This window comes from Berghia stephanieae, chromosome 5, assembly GCF_034508935.2.
Source record: "Berghia stephanieae isolate SIO BIC M18660-M18661 chromosome 5, UCSD_Bste_1.3, whole genome shotgun sequence".
Lineage (NCBI taxonomy): Eukaryota > Metazoa > Mollusca > Gastropoda > Nudibranchia > Aeolidiidae > Berghia > Berghia stephanieae.
In genome coordinates, this window is record NC_088364.1 from 35565738 (window position 1) to 35590668 (window position 24931).

The following is a 24931-nucleotide window of genomic DNA, read 5'->3' on the forward strand; positions in this document are numbered from 1 at the left end:
TGTAAGTTCAAGTTCTCCTTTTGTGCACAAGTGAATGTGTTTACTTTTTATAGACTGAAGCGTCCAGATATATATGGCAGTGATTTCCCAAAAAATAAATGATCTTGCTGTGGTATGCCTGTGGTGTTATACTGATTTGACTCTGATTGTTATTCAATTGTTTTATCTCTAAATTTGACTGACTGGAGTTCAATGGTATATCAGATGACTTTATAAGACAATGACTGAATGTGTATGTATTCTTGGAAGAAAGGAGATGATTCTATATAACCTGTAACAGTGTGTTCGTTTTGAATGTAGTTGGTCAATAAGGAGAAAGAGGTCGCTACTTAGAATAAACTATATGCCCTCATAATTTTGAATCCTCTCTTGTCCACATACTATGTCCATCTGTTAGAGCAAATCATTTAATTTAACAGTACCAGTGCTTAGTGTTAGTTGTAATTGATGATTGATACTGCAATATTTGTAGCATGTCCAGTAACCTTGTTGGGTGATTGATTTTTTTCTTGTAAAGAAGTCATACTTTATAGGCAGATTGATAGTTAATTGAGATATTGACATCATACACAATATTGGTTACTGGTCAATAAAATATTATCTTTATGAGTTATTTTACCGCATAAAGACATAAATCATATCAGTTTACTGTTATGATCAACACAACTGTTTGAGAGGAACAGAATTGGTAAAAACAATATACAGAACTAACAAAACCATGAATAAATCAAGAAAATCAACTGCCAATATGATAATATTGCACAAAACATAGATGCATATATGTACTTTTGATATTTATTAAAATTCTTGAGATACTGCCGCTGAGTTTTGAATAACAAATTTTTTATTTAAGTGCACCATAATTTACAAGCACTTAAAATTCGATCCACAATTTGCCATATTTAAAGAAAACTATTAACCACAAGAATATCAAATTTTCACTGATGTTTAGAAAGACAACTGATTTTTCAAATCAAAATAATAAAGTGAAAGAGTCTGTTATTGTTTTCTCGCTATACAGCATGGGTGAAAGTTCGCCGCGCCGGCATATGCCGGAAATTCCGGTTTTTTAGTAAATGTAATAAGTGCCTTCCGGCATTTTGACTCTTCTGCCGGCTTTATCATGATTGCACCACCGGAACGTTAACAATAGACTATTTAATTGTCTTTCAAAGGTGACAATTTAACACATGTGTCACTTTTCTGTCATACATTTGATCTGCTGATGCGTCACATTTTGTACTACTATGTTATCTTTTCAGTTGGTTATTAAACGCTGGTTTTCACTAAAACCATTCACACCATTTTTGAAGATTTGCATTGAATTATGCATATAAGCTTATTTTATACTTCAAATAGTCTCAGATCTCAATTAAGCTTCTACTTCTTGTTAAATAGAACTTGTCAAGTGAAAATAAAATAGAACCAACATCTTTGACAATGAAGCCTTCAATCAAGGACTGTATTGACAATAAACATAAACATGAATGGGTTATTTCCCTTTATAATACAACTGAAAATACTTTATTTTGATTGTTTACATTTATAATATTTTTGTCTTTAATATTTTGTATGAGTCTAATTTAAAAATTTATTATTATTAAATAGGGAGCTGTAAGAACGGTGTAGGTTTTTTAAAAATGCACTAAGACTATTTTTAGGGTATTCAACTTGTATATCACATAGGTGGGTATTTCCCATATTTGATCCAAATGTAGTAGTAGTAATAGTAGTCATCACTGCTACAAACACCATCACAGGATTGACACTGCCACAACCACTACCACCACATCATCATCATCATTATCACCACAACCACTAGAGCATCATCACTACAACAACCTACACCAACACTAACATCACAAAACAAGTATCATGGTTGGGGTCTCTTGATCACTTCTTTGGGGTGTTTCGAATCGTAATAGCCCTTGGTATTGCATTTCTGAGCCTTTTACCATACAAATTTAAAGTGATGACATATCTTAGGGTCTCCATAAACCAGGTAATACTGTAATCATTAGAGATTGCTGCGAATGAGTGTTTAAATGACGAAATCATTTATTTTGCTTTGGGTCTGGTGTTAGTTTTTGTATAAATTTTGTTTTGAATCATGTAGACTAAATACTTTTTTCTTCTTTTTTTTTTTTTTGCTTAAAAAAAACACATATGGGGTCATAGAAATTAATGTACTTTTCACTCTGGGAAGGTTGGCACTCAACCGGCGAGTCATAGATCGCAAAAAAAAAAAATTAGCATCTTTTTCAGGCAAACCAGCTTCACCAGCGTCTGTCTTTCAGGCAAATTGATCCTCATTAACTTTCACCCATGCTATAGGGACATATTATAAGACCATAAATATCCATAATTGCCCCCATTGGACACGGCACTGCCTGATACCAGTTGAACTCCAATGACCTCACGCAGGTAGCTAGCAGGGAGGGTTAATGGCCCCTTGGGAGTTCAACTGAAATAGCGCTGGCAGTGCCATCTTTAATCAAAATAGCTCTAAAGATCTGTAGAGGTATAAATCAGAAATGATTGAGTAGGTGTTGATACTGGCATCTGAGAATGATTAGAATAAGTTGTATTGAGCAAAGAAATTGAAAAAAAAATCAATTCTGTGCTTTGCCATTTTTTCTTCTCTTTAATGTACTAACATTTTTGAAATGACTTAATGTTCACAACAATTGTATTTTTCTGTTAATTTGAAGCATTTGTGTTACACTTTCAGTGCATCATATCGCCGGAAATATTCAGAAAAAGTGGGAAGTGTGAGTCCAAACATGTCTCGTAGGAGAGTCGACGGTGATATGCCAATGTTTATTAGTGACGATGAATCTGAAGATGGGTATGAGGAGGAATATGATGATGAAGCCATCATCTCTAGTTCACGAAATTTCTATGGTCACCAAGATTCTGAAATACAGGTTTGTTGAATTTTTATTTTATTTAAAAAATAAATAAATTGTTAATCATTTTTTGAGAAGGGTGGGGGTGGTGATTACAAAGAAGGACTATAGATTTTACTAATTAATTGTCCACTTTTCTATAGATTCATTGGAGCATTCACAAAGTTTTGATATGGTCTGGTTTTTATTATGTGTAAGATGATGAAATATGTAAACCTGACAGCATTTTTCTATGGCATCGTTCTAATAATAGGAATAATACAGTATGTATGTTGCCATTATCACCTTTACAAGAACAAGAAAGACCATAAATATCATAAATGTAGGAAGATACATTGAGCATAAAGGTTTGGAAAGATACAAGATAAATTCAAATCATCCAAATTATTCATGGGGCCACATATGGGGATCAAACCTCCACCTGCTTTCATGACAATAATTGCACATGCAATGCCTCATACTCATTTATATACTTTATAAATATAATGATTGATACATACAGAAAGGGAAATAAGTTGAGAGGTCTGTTGCCTGATTTTTTATTTTGACTCATTCCACTTCTGCTTAATCTAAGCATTTGATTATTGGTATTTGATCTCTTTTACAGAATGGTTTGGATGACAACGTAAAAGAGAGTGTGAAGAGAAGAGTTTCCTCAACCCATAGGATGGGGTACACTTCAACTCCAGTATATCCTCATGACCCTTACTCAATCTCCAGTGAGTTTAGGTTTATTCTATCCATAATGATTGGAGAAAAAAAAATATTAGTTATTTCATTACAGTTGGCACAGTTTTTGTATTTTTAAAACAGCAAGATATAATTTGATAACTGATTTGATTTGACATTCTATAAACATTTTTCTTTCTTTTGCTGAGTGATATCGTATAGACCTTTCCAGACTGTTGTAGTCTTTCAACTTTCTCTGTCATAAGCTTTTGTTGTTTATTAACTAATAAAGTGGTTGTTTTACTCGATGTAATAGAATGTTTGCATTTTCTACTTTTGTCTATTCACCTGGTGGACTACACATTTTTACATGATAAAGCAACAAATTTTATGTTGTTTAAAATCACCTCCAATTGATTGAAACAAATTTTCTCTCTCAAAACATTGTAAGATTATTCCTGAGTGGACAGGTTTATTGTTATGATTATAGACAGGGTCAGAATGTTGAATTGTATGTGAAATAAATCACACTGGAGAGAAAATGATTTGGATGTGTCTTAAGCTCTTAAAAACAAATATTTCTTGGTTGTTTTTTCTTTTCTCTCTATATTTTTCCAAAATAAAACCAAGTAATTCTCAGAACATAAGAAAACGCCATACAAGAATTCCCTAAAAAAAACCCTGGCTGCTCTATCAATAGATAAAATCAATCTAGCTGAAAAGAACTTTGTTGCTTTCGTAATTCATTTCTAAATTTGGGCATTCTTTTCATTCAAAGATTGGAAGTTCCTTCCTTTTTATCAGTTTACATCTCTGGGTGGGCAAGGAGGCACTTACTGTGTTTTTTATCCCCCTATAACAGTTATCCAACATGCTTTTTGTCTTTAAATTGGGATGAGGTTACTTGGTTTTATCCTGGCCCTGGGTGGTAGGGAAACAGTCAAATGTGTAATTAGAGTTTCAGGATATATATATATGAGGTTCAGAGTATGATTTTTTCATTTATTAATGAAATAAAAAATCTATATATGAGGGAATCCAGTCTGGGTTGTGGAAATAATAGTACCTCTTGAGCTAAGGATATCTGATTTACTCAGACCACATATGTTTTCAAACTTGGTACTTCAGGTACTCTGTCACTTTTACGGCATAGTCACATACTCAGATCCTCTTTTCTATGGCGGGATAAGCTGCGCTTAACAAATGAATATTATTATTATTAATATTATTATTATTATTATTAATGTTATTATTTTTATTATTATCATTATTATTATTATTATTATTATTATTATTATTATTATTATTATTATTATTATTATTATTATTATTATTATTATAACTTCTACTTAGGTGTAAGTGGTAATCACTTTGAGTCACGGAAAGTCAATACTGATAATTTTAAAAGAAAAGAAAAAGCAACTAAGAAATATGTTGGTCTGTATATTTTTTAACTTTTAGTTGTCACATGTAGATGATAATTCTTTACAGTTTGGTCTACAAGGGGGAAAGAAAATTTTGATTAATTTCTAGATTGACTGTCTAGTTAGTTGTTCTTCGATTTTAATGCCTAGTTTTTGAAATCTCAAAAGTAAACTTTGATGATACCTTGCAAAAACTTATTGTTTATATTTCATTTTGAAATTATTATGCACAGCTCATGATCACTACTATAAAGGAATGCTGCTGAGGTCCGGCAGTCACATCAGAGGTGACTCAAGACTTAAAGGGTTTAGAGAATCTTCCACTAGCTCTGACGTTATGAGCCAAGACCTTAACCTGGGTCTTATGCCTACATATAGAGCTGATTATGATTCAAAGGATTCAGCATTAAAGAACAGACTCAGGGGATCTAACAGAAATGTCACAACAACCACAACCACAATCACAACTAATACATTTGAAGACTATGAAGATCTGACCAAAGAATCGAGGATTGCTGTTGAGGATAATGAAATGAAGTTGAAGGTCGATGAATCTCAAACAGAAAAGAAAAAGATGAAGAGAATGCCTTACGTTCTTCACAGTTTGGATGGTAAGTTTCTAACATACATATCATTTTAAAAGAAATATACATTAGATAAGATTTTTTACATAGAATATCAGAGACTCTGAAGAGCGCAACTAGGGATCAAAATACAAATTCTGCGTCAGGAATACTATGATCCTTTTGTTCCAGTTTCCAAGGCTGTAGTCAACCTTATTGAAATTGCTAATTACTTTATACGAGGTTTGCAATCTCCTTAAATCATTCTATCCATCAAGACAAAATTGGAAGAAAAATAATGAACTGAAAATTGATTTAGAATTTGTTATTGTTGAATAAATCATTAGATCTGTCAAAATTATAATCGTATTAATATATTTTTTTAAAATGAATTATTTCCACTACCACCTCTTTAAAGAAACATTGCTCACATATGTAAAAGATTACATAATAACACAATGCTTAAGATTTCGGGAAAAAAAGACCTTCATCAGTAAATAAACATTACAATTTTGTGTATTTTTATCTTGCTGATGAAATTTGATCTTTGAAACATTGACATATTTTTCAAGTCATTGGTATCATCTGATATTGTGTACAGTTGTGCTTATCATTTTGAAATTAAGGCAACCTTCTCTATTCACTGCTTTACGTGTCATATGATTTTGTTGCATTTCATTTATATTTAAAATACCTTTACATTCATTCCTCTAGGGTTGGATAGAGATGATGAATTCTCAGGTAAGTGATCATACTATTATTATTATTATTATTATTATTATTATTATTATTATTATTATTGTTATTATTGTTACTGTTACCATAAATTATCAAGATCATCATCATCATAGTTGTCTGGATGGGGTTCCTGACCTCCCATAGTGGGCAAGGAGGCACTTACTGTGTCTTCTTTCCCCCTATATCTGTTTGCCAACATGCTTTCTGTCTTTGTCTTGGTTTTGTCCTTGCTCTGGCCAGATACCATAGCTTGGCGGAAAAGAGTCAAATGTATAGTTAAGAGTTTTGGGAGATAATATTTTTTGTCTTGTAAATCATCTCTGTTATGTACTGTATTATGTTTTGTTTACATATGTATGATTTATAAACATTTGAGTGTATTCCTCTTAGTGGTGACCTGTGCTTGTGTCTGGATGAGACTTTTAGGTGATCTCAAATTTTGATGGTATGCTGTTGGAATCTAAATCTGTTACTTATTTGAACCAATTCCCCCTTGTCTTACTTTTTCTTGGGTGCTTTATTGTAATTTTAGATATTTTTACCATCCCATTTTCTTCCTTTTTACTGGCGCTTATATGACCTTAATGTGTCGCAAGCGCCATAAAACCCTTAAAAACAAACCAAACAACATCCTAATTGTAATAATGATAATAATGATAATATTAATAATAATGATGATAATAGTAATAATAATAATAATAATAATAATAATAATAATAATAATAATAATAATAATAATAATAATAATAATAATAATATAATAATAATGATAATAATAATATATAATAATAATAATAATAATAATAATAATGATAATAAATAATAATAATAATAATAATAATAATAATGATAATAATAATAATGATGATAATGATGATGATGATGATGATGATGATGATGATGATGATGATGATGATAACAATGATAATAATGATAATTAATGATCTTTAGTCTTAATCTTAATCTTTTATTCAGAAATGAGTTGCTTTTGACTTCTTGTCATGCAATGATGCAACGTTAGCTTCAGTGATGCTGAATAAATCCTTCCTGCATTGCCTTTACTGTTCTCTTGGTGACAGTGTTACATCTGCAATTTTATTTGCAAGGTTAAAATGAGAGATATTGTGATTTGAAATTAAATTTAGTCCAGCGTTTACAAGGTAAAGGTTAATTGTAGTCCTTGCTTTGTATTTTTATCATCATAACTTCTTTGTTTAATAATGGAAGTGATGTCTTTGGATCTGTGCTCAAAGTTAATCTCATTCAATTTACAGATTACGAAACAATTGAAACTAATGAAATAAATGCACGGAGGGGAATGGACCTCAGAAGTCAGCGAGTGAATGAAAATTTCTTTTATTCCATCATAACAACCATCATTACCACCATTATCACCACAACGACCACAGCTGCAGGTAAAAAAAAGCTTTTTGTCAAAGAAAAATCTGTACCAGCTAGTTATTAACCAGATAACTGCCGTACTCTGGGAAAGACACTGCAAGGTCTCAGGTTTGAATGTTTTTGCCAAGATGAATGACCTAAATCGATTTATATTTGGAGGATGAGTTTTCTGGCCATATTTTTAAATACACGTGTCTTTCTAGGGTATGGCAGTTAACTAGTTAACCATGACAGAAATGCTTATTTTGTTTAGAATAGACTTAATCAGCTTTTGTGGAGCACAACTTATTTTTAGACTGAGCAAAAATATCTTAAGGAAAATATGTTGATACTAGCCCTCAACTTTTTTATTGTGAATGGAGGAAGTCAATACTTTCAGTTGCAGCCTCCTCTATTTGTTGTCTGATTCCAGTTAGAATGTTTACCCTTGTCTTGGATTTAGACTATTTGGTTCTACATTGGTCCTTCAGGGGAATAGTTTATAGAGAGGGAAACAGTTGAATATTTGTTTCTTGGTTGGAAGTTGATTTTTTAAATTGTAAACGATCTCCTGATACATCTCATGATTATTTATTTAAATATTATTGTGTCCCCTTTAGTATGATTGTTAAAAAAAGATTTAAACTCCTATATAACTATCATAATTTTAAAGTCTCATATTTCGTCATTGATTTCAGGGACTATCATATGTGACATTTGGTCATTTTAATGATATATAAAATATATATCATGTTATATATTTTGTATGTATTTTACAAAACAAGTAGATAAACTAAAGGTTTTTGGGATAAATAATGATTAAAGCATATCCATAAAACCCTTCATAACTCTATGCCTTGTATCAATACTTTTTTGCTGATATGATGATATGTGAAACTTGTAATTTACGATAATATGCGAGATCAACGACACTTTGACCTTAATGTGCTGCAAATTAAAAAGAAAAGAAAAAAAGAAACATGTTTTATCTGGATACTTTTATATTTGTCCCATCAGCAACAGTGGGTGGTACTGCAGGATCTGTTGGGAAAATATTAGCCAAACCAGTGACTATACCAGCCAGTTGGATGTGGAGGGCTATTGTGTCGTCCTGTAGCTGGATTGTTAGACAATCAGCCACATTGTTGTTGATAGAGATGGAATCCAAACGCAGGTAAATTCACCATAATCTAATTATTTTTATCACGTGACAGTTTGGGTTCGAACTAGGACTGTATTATAAGTTCTTAGGATCTATTCTAGTGGGCTTCTGGTTTTACATAACAATACTCCATCTTGGGTCAATTTCTCTATGATATTTTTCATTATCCATTATCTTTTCACAAGCATTAAGACTGGGCCATGATTCTACACTAAAATTTGTGATGGCCTGACAAAAGATGCCACATGGTCAAAAAATTGAATCCCCAAAGTTAGTCAATTGTATATTCAACCTGAGTAAAATCCAATTAAAATTTTAAAAAATATCTTACCTTATCCTTATTTTCTACAAGTTAAATTTTTCTTTTTCTTTTTTTTTTGATATCCTGAAAACAGCGCAACATCTGACACAGTTTATCAGACCTTGACAAAAATCATTCAATTCTTAATTTTGGTTTTCTTCACGAAAAAAATATCACCTCTCACACTATTACTGTGAAAACAATATAAAGCAAACATTAAATTGGTTGACATGATGAGAATCTGTATTTTATCAAGGGGGGAAAATCTCAGTTCAGACTTTTGTCTCCTGCTGTTGCTTTATGATTTTCAGGAATACAATTTTCTTATTAATGATGTGGCAAACTTAAATGCTTAAAATATCAAAAAAGAAATTCTGTTACTTTAAGCTTGAAAAATTAAGAAACAATGATGAAGTTCAAGCTCCGATTTAACTGGCAAAGAAATGATGCAGATCAAAGTGGGTGACAAACTGGACATGGAATTCTCAGGATGGCAATGAGTGTTTTTATATTTTTTCAGGTCAAGAAGAGGATGCTGTCTTTGCCTTATACCGCTTCTCTTGTTGTTGCCTTTGGCTCTGTTGGCTGGTGAGTCAAAGAAAATAGAAATTAATGAATGCATCTCCATAATTTCTTCTAAATATTCTAATTCAGTATTTCTCTCTTGAAACAAAAGAGAAGCTTAATACAATCATTTAAAAAATATATTTGATTTTGACACATCTATTTTTTTGAAGGCCAGATGAATAGATGAATAACAAATGAATTACTAAAAATTGTCTCATTATTTCTATGTATAACTCTAGGATATTACGCAAGTGATATGAAACACCATGCATATGGCCTTGTGTCAGACTCTGCGGTTGCAATATCAAGTATGTGGGCAGGACTTTGGTCTGAGGAAAAAGAGAGGGTTGTCATTCCACCTCCAGTTGTAAGTAGTTATGAAGAGAAACCCATTTTTTTTTTCTGGATTTGCCTTTAAAAAAAAATTGAAGATAAAGACCAATTTAACATGTTAATGGAAGTTGATAGTGGAAGATAAATATGAGTTACCTACTGCTCAATTCTGAATTAACAGGCCACTAAGTTGCTGCCTTGGCTCAATAGATCACATCTAGTGATTAACTTAGAACACCTTATGTATCTGGTGTTTTGGTAAAGATAAAGAGAGAAATTAAAGCTGATTATTAGTCACACATTAACATTCAGATTCAAATATCAATGAAAACGTGAAGAGGGAATCATATTTTGCTGCTGTCACTTAGAAAGTTTTTACTCCTTTTTTCTATTTTTATTTTGTTCCTCGCACTGCCAACACATCTTAATCTCAATTATTTTCTCCAGCCGATATCCATGCTCATTTTTCCTTCTCCAATAGTTTTATGTTATTTACACAAATTTAATTTGTATTTAGACTGTTGCGTCAAATGTGGAAAGACAAGAGATGGATATGACCCGGATTAACAACTACATTGAGCAAACGATACTCCAAATGTTTGTGCAGCACCGACAGGAGATACCCCCTGGGATGACACCTGACCAGGTCAGAGACATTGTCCAAGCTATGTTGTCAACACAAATGGGATCAAAGCAGACTGAGATTGATTCCCACATTGAATCTGTAGCTGTAAGTATTGGTAGATGAATTGCTTATTGGATACGTGTCACTCAACTATCCTTAAATTCTTAGGCCTTACCTTAGATGCTTGATACCCGTCCAGCACCTTAAATTAGTGGAGCAGGAGGGTTGCTCATTGGGTCAGCAACTAAAAATTGTAAAAAGAACAAAGCTACCAAAACCAACCAGAAAAGCCACAAACCTACCAATGTTGGACATTGAGCAATGAATTAGCCCATCCTCTAGTATTGCTCATTACACAAGGGCACGAGTTTTGATTTCTACTGGAGTGTATTTTCTGCCTGTATTTGGTTGGGGCTATTCTGAGGTGGATGTGTTTGTTGGTCAGCCTGCAATGTGTGGTTCTGTGGCACAGAGTTCGTCTTTTCACAAAAGTCAATCAATGTTAAGCATTGTCAGTGGCAGGGTGGCTGACAGTGACCGTTGAAAATTCTGGTCCTGATGTTGCATCCTTTGGTAAGGCACTTTACACACATTACCTCAATCAGCTCAGGTGTGAATGGATACCTAGCTATAAGCATTGATGGACATTTTAAGAGAATTAGTACAAAAAGGATGCTGAACAGGGACTGGTACTGTATGAAATGGAAATAAGGTTCCATATGACCTGCTGGGGAAATAAATGAAACACGAAATGCAATGATCATGGTTAATCCGTGGAAATGTGGTATAGGAATGTCTATATTTATTTCTTATTTTTGATGATTTTAGAAAAATGGAGGATAGTGATATAATTATTAAATGTTATGGTATTACACAAGAAAAAGATAAACATTTATGATAGGAACCTGCAGGAGATATTAGCTTTTAAATTTTTTTCTCTCATTGAATACTTTCTTTCTCCAGGGATCACTGAAAGAGGATATTTCTGGTTTAAAGTCCAGTTTACTCAATTTGCAGGCACAAATTGATGATGCCGTTAGACAAACTCAGGTAAGGTAGTGTTTCAGTGTTTAATCTCAATTGTCTTACATCAGATTCAGATGATATTGTTTATATTGCATATAAAATAGCTTTTTAAGGATTATTTGCATGTGAATGAAAATTTCTAAGCTTTAACAGCACATGTACTTTTCCACGGGTTATTAGCTCGCACCAAAATGATGATAATATTAATGATGAAAATAATAAAGATAATGGTGATGATCATTATTATTGACAATGATTATGATTATGATTATGAAAATAGATATGATGAGTTGATGCAAATCTTTTTCCCTTTTGCTGCTGTTCTTGTTATTATAATTCTTTTGTCACCATCTTCCTGGGTGGGGTTCCTGGCACTTACTATGTCTTATATCCCTCTATATCTGTTTTCCAATTTGCTTTCTGTCTTTGTCTTGGAATGAGATTAATTGCTTATGCCCTGGCCCTGGCTGTGGTGCTTGGCTGGGAGGGAAAAGTCAAATGCGTAGTTATTGTTTTGGGAGATGATATTTTTTTCCTTGTAAATCATCTCTCTGTTTTGTGTTATTATGTTTGTTATTTTGAATATATAAGTGTAAGCATTTGAGTGTATTCCTCTTAGCGGGATCTTGTGCTGGTGTATGGGTGAGACATTTAGGTGTTCTCAAATTAAGTTCACTGATAGTGTGCTCTTGGAATCTACATCTATTCTCTATTTGAACCACTCCCCTTTGTCTTACTTTTTTCCTCAAGTCCTTTTTTATTGTACATCTATAATCTTTACATTATCCAATTTTCTTCCTTTTTACTGGTCTGATATGACCTAAATGTGTTGCAAGTGCCATAAAACCCTTTAAATAAAAGAAAAAAAAAAAGACAAGCAAATGTTGTCACCATCTTCATTGTGAATTGTGAATTACATTTATTGTTAATGTAGCTACTATTTTAATTTGTGTAGTTGTTATCTTTGTCATTGTTGTAATTGATATAGCCATTGTCGTTGTTTTTGTAGATGCCATTGTTGTTGTCTTTCAGTAATTAAATTTTTTATTATTTTTCATAGGCTGTCGCTAGTAATGTTGATGAGACCAAGGCAAATATTCAAAGGTATTTGTTACAGTCATATTATCTTACTAGGATAACTGATCCTAATTGAACATTTCATGAAATACAGATAGACAATAGACTATTTTGATTGAAATCTCACATTTTGTTAAAGTAATGTAACATTCATATTTTTATAGAATATGTGTCAATTGAATAGAATATGTGTTGCAAAACTATATATATATATATATATATATATATATATATATATATTATATATATATATATACATAAATACAGTCGACTCCGCTTAATTGCACACCCTCGGGAATTCAGGTTAGTGTGTCGATTAAGTGGAGTGTGCGTTTAAGCAGAGAAGCTAGAACTAGCATCTGAGCACTAGCTTTCATGCGCCATTCATGTAGGACCTTTCCCTCTGAGGTTTCTACGAGCTTGGGACTCATATTCAAGACATTAGACTGATTAGAAGATGCAGGTTTTGTTTTTTTTTTGATTTATTTTTATTTTTGTATATTTCATTTATTTTTCGGGGGGCTTTTTTCTTTTAAAATTTCTTTTTTAGATATGTTTCAACGACAACAAAGTGTGACATTATTGTTTGTAAGAATGGTAATCGTGAAGTGTTGATTGTAGTAAAGCCTTGTCTCGTCTGCATTGTAAATGTCATTGGAGTCCTACTGCTGAAGAAGTTGTTTGTTTCAACACTTCATCACTCCATTGAATAGCAGAAGAAAGATCAGCATAGTGTTTTTCGTCATGTTCTTTTTCAAGCACGACATTCTGTCGACCTTTCCATCTCGTGAGCCAGCTTTCTAATGGGGAGAAAGACAGTTGCCTTTTGAGCGTATCAATGTGGACTTGGAGTGTAGAGATCAACCAAAAGATGAGATGCGAGTCCTGTAATCCTTTCTTGTTCACGAAAACAATGCACTGGGACAGAATTGCAATCGAGTAGTCAGACAATGTAAACAAGCACACGGCAATCGGTGGACTGCGATCACGGTTCACACCTTGTGATGCAGACATCGAGTGCTGAGTCAATTAGCCTGTCGTGCCAGGTAATCCTTTGATGTCAGTTAACAAGCATTGTGCGTCAGGGTCAGATGGACAGTGGAATTGTGTTGACGGGAAAGCTTTTTTCACCCGTGATATGATATTAACGTGCCGAACTCGTTCAATATGAAACGCATTTTCATTACCTTTTAAAATTGTAGTTTTTAGATATTTTTCTCAAATCAAGATGGAATCAAGATGTAGCGATTAAGCAGAGAAGGTGTGCGATAAAGCGGAGCGATTATATAGAAAAAAATCCGTTTTTCGTGAATGTGTAGCGTATAAGCGGAGTGTGCGATTAACCGATGTGCGATTAAGCGGTGTGAACTGTATATATTATATATATATATATATATTTTAAAGATGGAAGTAAGCTGGATATGCAGGTAACTCTCAAGCTGTGGACAGGCACTATATTGATGAAATTAAACCAAAAAAATGCAATTTTTATTTAAATACTTTCATCATTGACAGTATGAGTAGTGAGCAAGGAATGGAATGGTTAGCAGCATCACAAGCACTTGAATTTAAATTGTTGGACTTGCGTAACGACGTCAATGAAGTGGTCAATAAAAATATGGCTCTTGCTGCAATGCTGAAGTCTTGTTGTCAGAATGATACGGCCTTGGCTGCCACTGTGAGGGCTCACATGGCCACTATTCTCTATGAGGTATGATATGTACAAACCATTATATTTGTTTACCTGAGTGGGGTTCCTGACCTCCCATAGTGGGCAGGGAGGCACTTACTGTGTCTTCTATCCCCCTATATCTGTTTTCCAACATGCTTTTTGTCTTTGTCGTGGAATGAGATTACTTGGATACTCTAGCTGGGAGGGAAACAACAGTCAAATGTATAGTTTTGGGAGATAATGTTTTTTGTATTGTAAATCATCTGTTATGCACTGTATTATGTTTTAATTACACATTATATATGGTTTGTAAACATTTGAGTGTATTCCTTTTAGTTGAGACCTGTACTTGTATCTGGATGAGACTTTTAGGTGATCTCAAACTAAGTACTTTGATAGTGTGCTCTTGGAATCTACACCCGTTTCCTATTTGGACCAATTCCCCTTTTTGTTACCTTTACTTGGGTGGTTTAATTGTAGTTCTGGAACTTTTTACTATCCCATTTTCTTCCTTTTTACTGGCGCTGATATGACCTTAATGTGTTGCAAGCGCTGTAAAACCCTAAAAACATAACATATTTGTTTACCAAGTCATCAGTTAGCTTTAGATTTAAAAGAAAAATAAATAAATTGAATTCTCTTTATTCATCCCCAATGGGAAACTTGTCTTCAGGGTCTGTTTCTTGGGAAGACTGAAATAACAGGCATTTGCCTCAGTGCAGTGAGGTGACTTGCTCACGGTTACACAGAGCTGTGGGGAGTCAAACTCAGTACCTTCTGTGTTAGATTTCTTAGACAATTCTTTTAAACTTTATGTGCATGTTTTGATAAAACATTACCTGGAATTTTTGTATAAGAGAGTTCTGAGGTTTTTCAAAATTCCAGAGGATTTAACTACAAAAAATGTTTTAATAATAATAATGCTGAAAACTTATATAGCGCTATAACTCCGAGACACCAGACTCTAAGCGCTTAAATTACAAATTACTTTGGCTGAAACATACTCATTCACACACACAAGCACACACACACACACACATACACACACACAACACAACACACAACACAAACCAAACCTATCTTGCTTCTCATACCATCTACTAAAATCGAAACAAATATGTTTTAAGCGAACGTTTAAAAATAGACAAAGATTCTTTTTCACGAATGCTCTGCTGTAAGGCGTTCCAAATAGAGGGTCCGAAATGAGAAAAGGATCTCATTCCAGCATTTTTCCGAATTCGAGGGACAACTAGTTTTGTGGAATCACTGGCCGAACGTAAGGGGCGGGGTTTTGAATATCTTTCAATTAGTTCTGAAAGGTAGGAAGGGGCAGTACCTTCAAGACAACGATACACTAAAACACAAGCTTTGAATTTAATTCTTTTCTCAACAGGCAGCCAATGCAGGTCATGAAGTAGAGGTCCGGCAGAGTCGCACCTACGCTTCATAAATACTAGTCTGGCAGCGCTGTTTTGGACAATCTGAAGACGTTTCAGATTGTATTGCGAAACGCCAAACAACAGAGCATTACAATAATCCAATTTCGATAGTACGAGGGACACAACCAGGTTTTTGAATACTTATATTGCTTAGAATACCTATTAGAAGAGGAGTTAGGCAGGGGTGTGTTTTGTCTCCAGATTTATTCAACCTCTATAGTGAAATGATATTAAGAGATATCGAACATAAGAAGGGGGTGTGTATTGGAGGAAAGAATGTAACAAATCTGAGGTATGCAGATGATACGGTTCTACTGGCAGAATCTGAACATGAACTACAAGAATTACTGGATGTTGTAGTCAGGAGTAGTGAAAATATGGGACTGGAACTGAATATATCTAAAACAGAATGTATGACGGTATCTAAAAATAATAACCCACCAGCCTGTGTAATAACAAGCAGAGGACAAACAATACAACAAGTTGAATGTTTCAAATATTTAGGCTTCAATGTAACATCCAATGGAAAATCAGATTGTGAAATAAAGAAAAGAATAGGTATGGCGAAGAATGCATTCAACCAGCTGCATACAATTATGAAAAACAGGAATATTAGCATGAAAACAAAAATCAAAGTCCTGGATTGCTATGTACTGTCTGTGCTGCTATATGGTTGTGAGAGCTGGACCATAAACAAGACCATGGTTAAAAGACTGGACGCAGTGGAAATGTGGTTTTACAGAAGAATGATGAGGGTGTCATGGATGGAAAGGAAAAGAAATGAAGAAATTTTAGAAATGGCAAACAGAAAAAGATCACTGATAACAAAAATCATCAAACGCCAAATGGAATTTTTAGGACACATTATCCGCCACCCTGGTTTGGATATACTCGCCTTGACTGGAAAGATGAATGGAAAAAGAATAAGAGGAAGACAAAGAATAACGTATTTGAAAGGGATAAGAACTTGGACAGATGAAGCTGAGAAAGGTGGCGCTGCTTTAATAGAATTGGCAAGAAATAGATCAGCTTGGCGGAAGATGACCTCCGACGTCTGCTTCAGATATGGAACTACATGAGATGAGATATTGCTTATTGATTACACAGATTCTTTACTTTTATCCATAAGTGACAATGTGTTTTTGATGATGTATGCTATCAATGTCATTTTAATTTATTTATTTTAAAATTGGTCATTAAAAAAAAAAAAAGGCATGATTTTTGCATTATATATTTTTTTTTTGATACATGACAACAGAGGTTGATATAAAAACTTGAAGTGCGACATTTCAAGCAACAAAATAGTCTTAAAATAGCTGATTCATAAAGTGCACAAGACACGATGATGAATATTTGAGTTGATAACTGACAAATGTTGAGAAATTGAAAGCTTTTATAAGATTTACAACTTATTCAAATTTACTCAGTTTATGCATATTCTTTTAGGTCCAATTTTGGGCAAATTCGAATGTTTCCTCTTGATTTTGATTTTTAAACCAACATTTTAGAGACAAATTGTGAAAAAAAGCTAGATGACTTAGCCAGATATGGATATAAGCCCCAAATTGAGCTACACTACATCCATTCTAAAGCCTTTTAAAGTGACGTTATATAATTATGGATGGAAACAGAGCATTTCTGATTGATGAGTTTTTTCTTAATTTTCAGATTGGCTTTTCTCTTGAAAAAATTAAGGATTATTTGTTTGTAGTCTGTGGCAGGTCTGTTTTAGTATGATTCCATTTGATTAGACCGTACTATATTTGGCATTGGCAGTTGTATATGTTATAATTAAAGTAAACACGATTCCTTATGGTCTGCCAGGGTGATAAATATGCACCATTGTGAGGCTCAAAAAGCATGTATATAAACAATGAACAAGTAAATGCACAAATTCTTTTACTTTAAAAAATTTTAGGTGGGCAATGATGACAAAGATTCAGCTCTAGCTGGACTAATGGCTTGGATGCAGGAAAACTATGTGGGAAGGGCAGAGTTAGACAAGAAGTTGTCACTTGTGGCTGCTGGTATCACAGAAAATCTACAGTCACTCTTATCTGAAAGAGTAGCGGCTGAAGTGCAGAAGAATGGAGGAAATGAAATTAAAGCTTCTATCGTCTCCGCAAGTATTGATGAAAAGGTAAGAAACACTGTCTCCCTGGTTATTTTATATTGTAGTGTCTGCTGGATCTCCCTCATAGTCTTGTGGAGTGTCATCATTGTATAATGCTGTCTGATCTTCAGGTAAAGAACTCAATCAATACTCTAGTTCAATTCTTTAAATTCTTCCTTTTGGGTAATTTATATTTTTCAGTGAAGTTAATGAGAGGATATTGCACAAAGGCGGTGAAACAAAGAGGAGATCCTTAAAGAGGAGAAAAGAGAATGAGATAACTTTAATGTTTTGAGGATGTGCCTGGCAGTGTTGAAAAAATTGGGCATGCAAGCGGATGTAATGTGATCAATAGACTGACCAGCCAGGTTGACAAATTTGATAGAACAACTTCAATTTCATGAGAAAAATAGGCGTTTAGGTTAATGGGAACTCCTGCAGAAAGCACTCTTTTTGAAACCACTGTAATATAATTATAATAATAGATGTCTGTTGTCCATAAATATGGGAATTTAACATGTAGTTACATGTTAACAAGAAGATATACAAATAGGATATTTATATATCAAACTAATATTACTGTCGTGAACTTGACCCACTCGTTGTCAGCAGTGAACACTATTCACTATTTGTCCTATTGTCTGGTGAATATTATTAACTCTCCGTGAACATGTCACCAATGGTCTTACCTTTCTCCTCTCTCTCCCCTCCCCAGATTGTTTTATCTATCAGTCTTTCTCTCACTCTCCCTTTTCTTATCTCTATCTTCCTTCCGTTATTCTTCTTCCTCTCACAACTGATTGGTTGAGGTTTGTCTTGGAGACAAACGCTAACTAAATTACAAGACTAAGTTCTGACCTAATTCATTCCGTCCCTAAACCTTGAATGGTTAAGATGTAGCTTGTGGTGAGAAAGAAGAAATGAATCAACAACTCACTAAGAGTTATTATTCCCCTCAACCTTTTTTCCCTCTTCCTCACTTCTCTCTCTCTCTCTCTCTCTCTCTCTCTCTCTCTCTCTCTCTCTCTCTCTCTCTCTCTCTCTCTCTCTCTCTCTCTCTCTCTCTCTCTCTCTCTCTCTCTCTCTCTCTCTCTCTCTCTCTCTCTCTCTCTCTCTCTCTCTCTCTCTCTCTCTCTCTCTCTTTTTTTCTCTTTCTCTCCCTGCCATGGTAGTGTATTTCATTATTTTATTTTGCATCACACCTTAGGCTGTCAAGTCCATTGTGGAGGAAGCCTTGGTACAATTTAGTGCTGACAGAGTTGGAATGCCAGATTTTGCACTTGAATCAGCTGGTAAGATAATATTCATACAACCAACCTTGAGACTCAAAGTCTTTAAAAAAAATTCTTATCTCCTTGTAGATAATACTTGCAGTCAAGAGTTGTCTCCATCGTACTTTAATGTCATTTATTGGTAGCAGCTAAATTGTCAATTTTTAATTCCCTTAGATTCTTTTAACAATTATTGATGATACAAAATCAACCAAAGGTCGAAAGGATTTTTTTCTTACTGCTTTCAATATGCACGAGTTTGTTTTGAAATGAAACATAATAATTGATCATTAATTCTCACCCATGATCTTGTTAACTTCAAATTTTTAGTTTCCTTTTCGTTTTTGCTGGAATGATTTTTGTCAATATATTTGTAACAATCTTGAGGGGAAAATCAAGATGAAATTGTTCAATTTTTTAATATCACCAGGTGGAAGTGTTTTAAGTGTGAGATGTTCAGAGACTTACTACCGTAAGACAGCACTGGTCAGTGTCTTTGGAGTCCCTTTGTACTACGCCTCAAATTCTCCCCGCACTCTTATCCAGGTGGGTGTGCATAAAAAAATACTTTAAAAAAAAAAATATGATTTTATACAATGAATGTCTGATAACTTTCCTCCAAGTCACTAAGTTAGCAATAAATGAATGAATATGAATATGGCTGTGCTGTCTCTATGGACGTTTGCCATGAATATGTGTGTTACTTCAAGTGTGTCAGTCTGTTCCTAGTATCGTGTTAGTAATTTGTTTCCATAAATCTCTGTTCAGTGCAAGTGTTCTTAGCTTTTGAAGGTCATCATGTGTGTTAAGGTGCTGAGGCAATTGGATGTTTCCTTGTGTTGTTGAAATCAATTCCTCATTTGTTGTTTCTAAATATATTTGATATTTTTTGAGATCTTGTTGGAAGTGAAGTTGGTGTACACCCTCTGTACTTGGCTCCTTGTTTGAAGTAATCATCCATTGAGGTTTGTGCTGGAATATTTTCATCTCATCAAATCACATGTCCGAACAGTTTCCATCTTTGTTTCTTTATATGCGTACTGATTGGTTGTACTCTGCATCTGTCATATACAACCTCATTACTGATTTTGTCTGGCCAATGTACCCCAATAACTTGTCTCAGTTGTTTGTGAGTTCAGGGTGTCCAAATTCTTTTTTGTAAGACCCCGCGTGCCACAGTTGTACATAAGGATTGGCAACACTAGCGCTTCATAAAGGCAAATACTTTTATTTTCATTAATGATCTTCATCCTGCTCCAAATGTTGTGTAGTTCTCTGAATGCAGTTTGAGCTAAAATTTCTCTCCGTTTGATGTCTTCATTCTCATTAATCAAGTTTCCGAGTTTCCTTACACTTTTCCATTCTGCTTGTTTCTTGTTAACCCCTGTCATTTCTGTTTTGGATTAATTGACCTTAAGATTCCAATGAGTATTTGATATTGTTGGTATGTGCTGCTTCGCCTGGTTTGCTGTATCAAAATAGGTCAGTTCAGGGGTAGAGATTTGAGGAATGGGGAGTTTTTATCTTAATTCTTTTAGTGCTGCTTCCAAATATATGGTAAATTGGGCTCAGACTGTCTTCTTGGTTTCCAGCAATGTTTAAAGTGAAACTGTTTCCGTGCCAGATATAAATCTAAGTGTTGTGTTTGCCAGCAGTGATCTGATTAGTCGGATATGATCTTTTTCGAGAAATGAGTTTAGTACAAAAGCTTTGTCCTGCAGATTGTATCAAAGGTCTGCCATGTCAATTATTTTATTTTTCAGTTCTGGCTTTCAACCACTTATGAGCCCAAACAATGTTACTGGTACTCCTATCTTTTCCGAATCTGCTCTTTGTTGGAGACAAATATTCTTCCACCTTTGATCTTATTCTGTTGAGTGTTATTATGCTGAGCAATTTTCTAAGTGTTGAAAAAAGAATAATTGGTCTTAGATTTTCTAGTGGTCCTTCAACAGAATTAGTTTACTGGAGCCGAGATCAAGATGCATGCTTGAATGCAAATTGGCAATAAACATTCGGTTTTCTGCGCAAAAATCAATTAGGCGTTGACCATTATCATTCCTTTTGCATTTGGAGTAGTTGCCTAAATAGCATTCACCTTCTGATATCTGACCTATTTTTGAGTTAAAATCCCCCACCAGTATGACATCTTCTTTCTAAGTTTGTTTGTGAGGTTTTCTATTTCATCGTAAATTTTTTCTCTCTCATCAGCGTCGATTACTGTAGATACTGCCATGAGTATATGAGTGTTGATTATAATTGTATATCTGTTATTTAATAAATTTGCAGAGTTCTTAATTTTTAATATGGTTAACCTATCATGAATGATCCCATAGGTTTCCCGATGTGGTAGCCATGTCTGAGATATTAGAAACCCCAAGCCCCCTGTCTGTTTTCGTGTGGAAAGGATATTAGTCTATTCCTTCAACGATCTGTTTCGGGTCGTTTCGTTTCTTGAAGACATATGATATTGAGATTGTATTTCTTGATGAGATTAGTAGTCTTAATATTAGAAGATAATCCACACACATTGAATGACGCAATGTTTAATTTCTAATTCTAGGTAGCAATAGAAGGCATTCAGATATGCCTGCCAATTCAAAGATAGAAAATTTATCAAAACCATTGTAAACCATTTATGTTTTTTCTTAGTGGACAAGAGTGGGCTATGCTCCCTTATAGATCATAAAAAAATGATATATTTAAAATGGTAAAGAAAAAATATTATGGCATATCCTAGTTATTTCATTTTAATTTTCTTTCTTATATTTTTTTGGTATTGATATTTATCCAAATTACAAACATTGGTTCTGAGGTAACAGTGTGCCAAGAATATTATTTAAAGCATGCTTATTATTTTGTTACGCGTTTGTATTTGGAGCATCTTATAGTTCAGGACATATGCCTGTTGCTTCTGAATTGAAAGGTATTGGATTCATACCCTAGTGGGTTACATGATGGTTGTTTTTCACCATAAAAAAACTCTGACAAATGCTATAAGGCAGGAGGTGTTAATAATCTTAACCTATCCTTATCAGAAATGGATTACAAATTTGATTCTTTGTGCATGTTTTGCACTATAAAGAACCCACTGGAGCTGGAAATTAGAAAGATTAGGCCATAACGCCACTGTCAAACACATTCTTATCACAAATTTTCACAAGATTTTGATCACCAGCCTGACTTGGTGTATTGATCCATAGAAATTCCACATCAGTTGAAGTGACCCTCTGCTGAAATAGGAGGGACATGAATAAGAAAGGAAGACTGCACTTATACTAACATTTTTCCTCATTTGGTTCTCACTTGTATATTTATTATTATTATTTTATTTTATTTTTTTGCTGTTGTTCTTTTTACGTCTGTTATAATATTTTCTTCAAACACAAATTTATCATAGAAGCATGGATGTTAATTGAGAATTTAAGTCAATAATGAAAGTGACATTTTTTTTCCCACAATTATTTTCAGCCGAATGTTCACCCAGGAGAGTGCTGGGCTTTTAAAGGCAATTCTGGTTTTGTTGTCATTCAATTATCTCAACCTATTCAACCAACTGGCTTCACCTTAGAGCATATTCCAAAAAGTTTATCTCCATCTGGTAATATTGACAGTGCTCCCAAGTCATTTACCATCCTTGTAAGTATTATTGAAGCCATTTATTGAGTTGCAATGGTCCCAATAAGACAATAACACTTAAAACAATTGAATATATTATATAATAAAAACAGATCTGGTATGATTATATCCAATGGGTAGAATAGATATGTGCTAGAACATTTTCCCCCCAAGAAGATAAAGACATGGAAATTCTGCTCCTCCCAATCCAAACAGTCGGTATTGGCAGTCATGAAAACTATAGATAATTAAAATTTTTTACGATGTGTGAATGGCTTTTTGACTAAAAACTACCGGGCCTTTATCCGCCCATGGTCATGCTATGTCTTCATTCCCCTTATATCTGTTTTCTGAGTTGCTATCTGTCTATGTCTTGGAATGGGATTACTTAGTTTTCTCCCAGCTCTGGCTGGAGCCCTTGACAGGGAGGGAAACAGTCAAATGTATTGTTATAGTTTTGGGAGATGATATTTTTTCCCTTGTAAATCATCTTGTTAACATTTGAGTGTGTTCCTCTTAGTGGGATCCTGTGCTTGTGTCTGGATTAGACTTTAAGGTGATCTCAATCTAGGTACATTGATGTTATGCTCTTAGAATCATCTGTTCGCTATTTGAACCAATTCCCCTTTGTCTTACTTTTTCCTGGGTGCTTTGATTAAAGTAAATTTAGAATATTTTGACGATTCCATTTTCTTCCTTTCACTGGTTCTGATACGACCTAAATGTGTCGCAAGTGCTGTAAAACTTTAAGGAGATCTGCAGGCCCTATGCTGCTCAAACTGGGAGATTAAGAAAAAACATGAAAAAGTTTTTTGTTATTTTTTGGTGATTCTTGTGTAAAAATATCTGTAGATTCCAGTTTCAACTCCTAAAATTCCCCTTGAATATGGTAAGGGTAAGGTAAAATATGAATAAAATGTTGAAAATGCCCCAATTTTACATCTAATAACCATATTTTTCACAATCATAACATAGTAAATATTGTATCATTGGAAAGGTCTAAATCGAAACTATACGTTACCATTATCTACGATTTTATCTTTTCATCACTGTTTTAAGATTTCATAAAATATGTAGATTAATGCACAAAATATGTGTGTAGTCTTATTTTAGACAAATGAAATATATTTTTACGTTTTTCTCAAAATGTCATTTTTGACTAACTTTTCTCACTATTTTAAGTAGATCTCAAAAGGTAATTGTTGGAATTGGCTGTAATTTTGCCACAATGTTTAATAGATGTATATTTATCACCTTACAAAGAGATTTTTTAAAGTGCTGTTTTAGATTTTGAGTTAAGACGTTTTTCTCTGTAATTATCCTCAAAATTCAGAGATCACGATATAGCCAAATAAAGGAACACTTTGAGACTGAAAATGTGAAAGTAAGATAAAGATACTCATCAGTTTCTGTAAAGTGTGAGAAAATGTTCTTGTGAGTTATCATGCCAAATATAAGGTGTTAAACTAGAATATGTTTTGAGATCTACTCAAAATAAAGTAATATGTAAAATGCTGAGTCAGCATTTTAACCATGTCGCCACCATTTTTTTTATTCATTAAAAAAAAAAGCAAAATAAACATCATTTTCTCAATATTTTGGTTTTAAAGGGTCTAGCATCTGAGGATGATCTGGAAGGCATTAGTTTGGGTAACTTTACCTATCTGGACAATGGAAAACCCATTCAGCACTTTACAGTTCAAGTAAGTACGGAAGAAAAATGAGGATTTGTTTTAATTTAATGGCTATTGCCCCCATTTTACATTATAATCAGTTGATGGAGGGAAGAAAAAAAAGACATGAGAGATGCTTTGCATCTAAATATTGTACAGAAGACTTACTTACCTTTCTTTTCTTCATGTGGAAAACAAGGTGCTAACAAGAATTTCCCTCTTTTCGTTTTCCCATCAAATACATTTTACTGTTGCTGAAATAAACTTTAAAGGACAAAAAAACCCCAAACATAATTTGTGTTACCAGGATCGTTGATTAAGTTAGAAATATGGTATAAAACTTTACTTTTCGCCCTCCTTTTGATTAATAC

At 33.7% G+C, this 24931-nt stretch overlaps 1 protein-coding gene and 1 long non-coding RNA gene across 7 annotated transcripts in view; one reads left to right on the plus strand and one right to left on the minus strand.

Moving 5' to 3' along the window:
• The window catches only part of LOC144972819 (uncharacterized), a 42086-nt gene that overhangs the window by 15371 nt on the left and 1784 nt on the right, over nucleotides 1–24931 (plus strand). For all 4 annotated transcript variants that reach the window (XM_078914492.1, XM_078914494.1, XM_078914493.1 and 1 more), the window contains 17 exons: nucleotides 2732–2927; nucleotides 3517–3628; nucleotides 5236–5613; nucleotides 6280–6306; nucleotides 7578–7718; nucleotides 8701–8857; nucleotides 9667–9734; nucleotides 9953–10080; nucleotides 10564–10776; nucleotides 11635–11721; nucleotides 12758–12801; nucleotides 14290–14485; nucleotides 17804–18025; nucleotides 19206–19290; nucleotides 19700–19815; nucleotides 22741–22908; nucleotides 24498–24590. In XM_078914492.1, coding sequence (XP_078770618.1) covers nucleotides 2732–2927; nucleotides 3517–3628; nucleotides 5236–5613; nucleotides 6280–6306; nucleotides 7578–7718; nucleotides 8701–8857; nucleotides 9667–9734; nucleotides 9953–10080; nucleotides 10564–10776; nucleotides 11635–11721; nucleotides 12758–12801; nucleotides 14290–14485; nucleotides 17804–18025; nucleotides 19206–19290; nucleotides 19700–19815; nucleotides 22741–22908; nucleotides 24498–24590 — 2431 coding nt within the window. The remainder of the gene's footprint in view (nucleotides 1–2731; nucleotides 2928–3516; nucleotides 3629–5235; nucleotides 5614–6279; nucleotides 6307–7577; nucleotides 7719–8700; nucleotides 8858–9666; nucleotides 9735–9952; nucleotides 10081–10563; nucleotides 10777–11634; nucleotides 11722–12757; nucleotides 12802–14289; nucleotides 14486–17803; nucleotides 18026–19205; nucleotides 19291–19699; nucleotides 19816–22740; nucleotides 22909–24497; nucleotides 24591–24931) is intronic.
• On the minus strand, nucleotides 8862–24826 carry LOC144972820 (uncharacterized). Of its 3 annotated transcripts, none has more exons than XR_013645434.1 (5): nucleotides 24733–24826; nucleotides 14519–14640; nucleotides 10974–11299; nucleotides 10207–10293; nucleotides 8862–9731 (listed from the first exon to the last, which is right to left on the minus strand). It is a non-coding gene; the product is annotated as an uncharacterized LOC144972820 (long non-coding RNA). The 3 variants fall into 3 exon arrangements; XR_013645435.1 differs by having other exon boundaries at nucleotides 10203–10293; XR_013645436.1 differs by having other exon boundaries at nucleotides 10970–11299.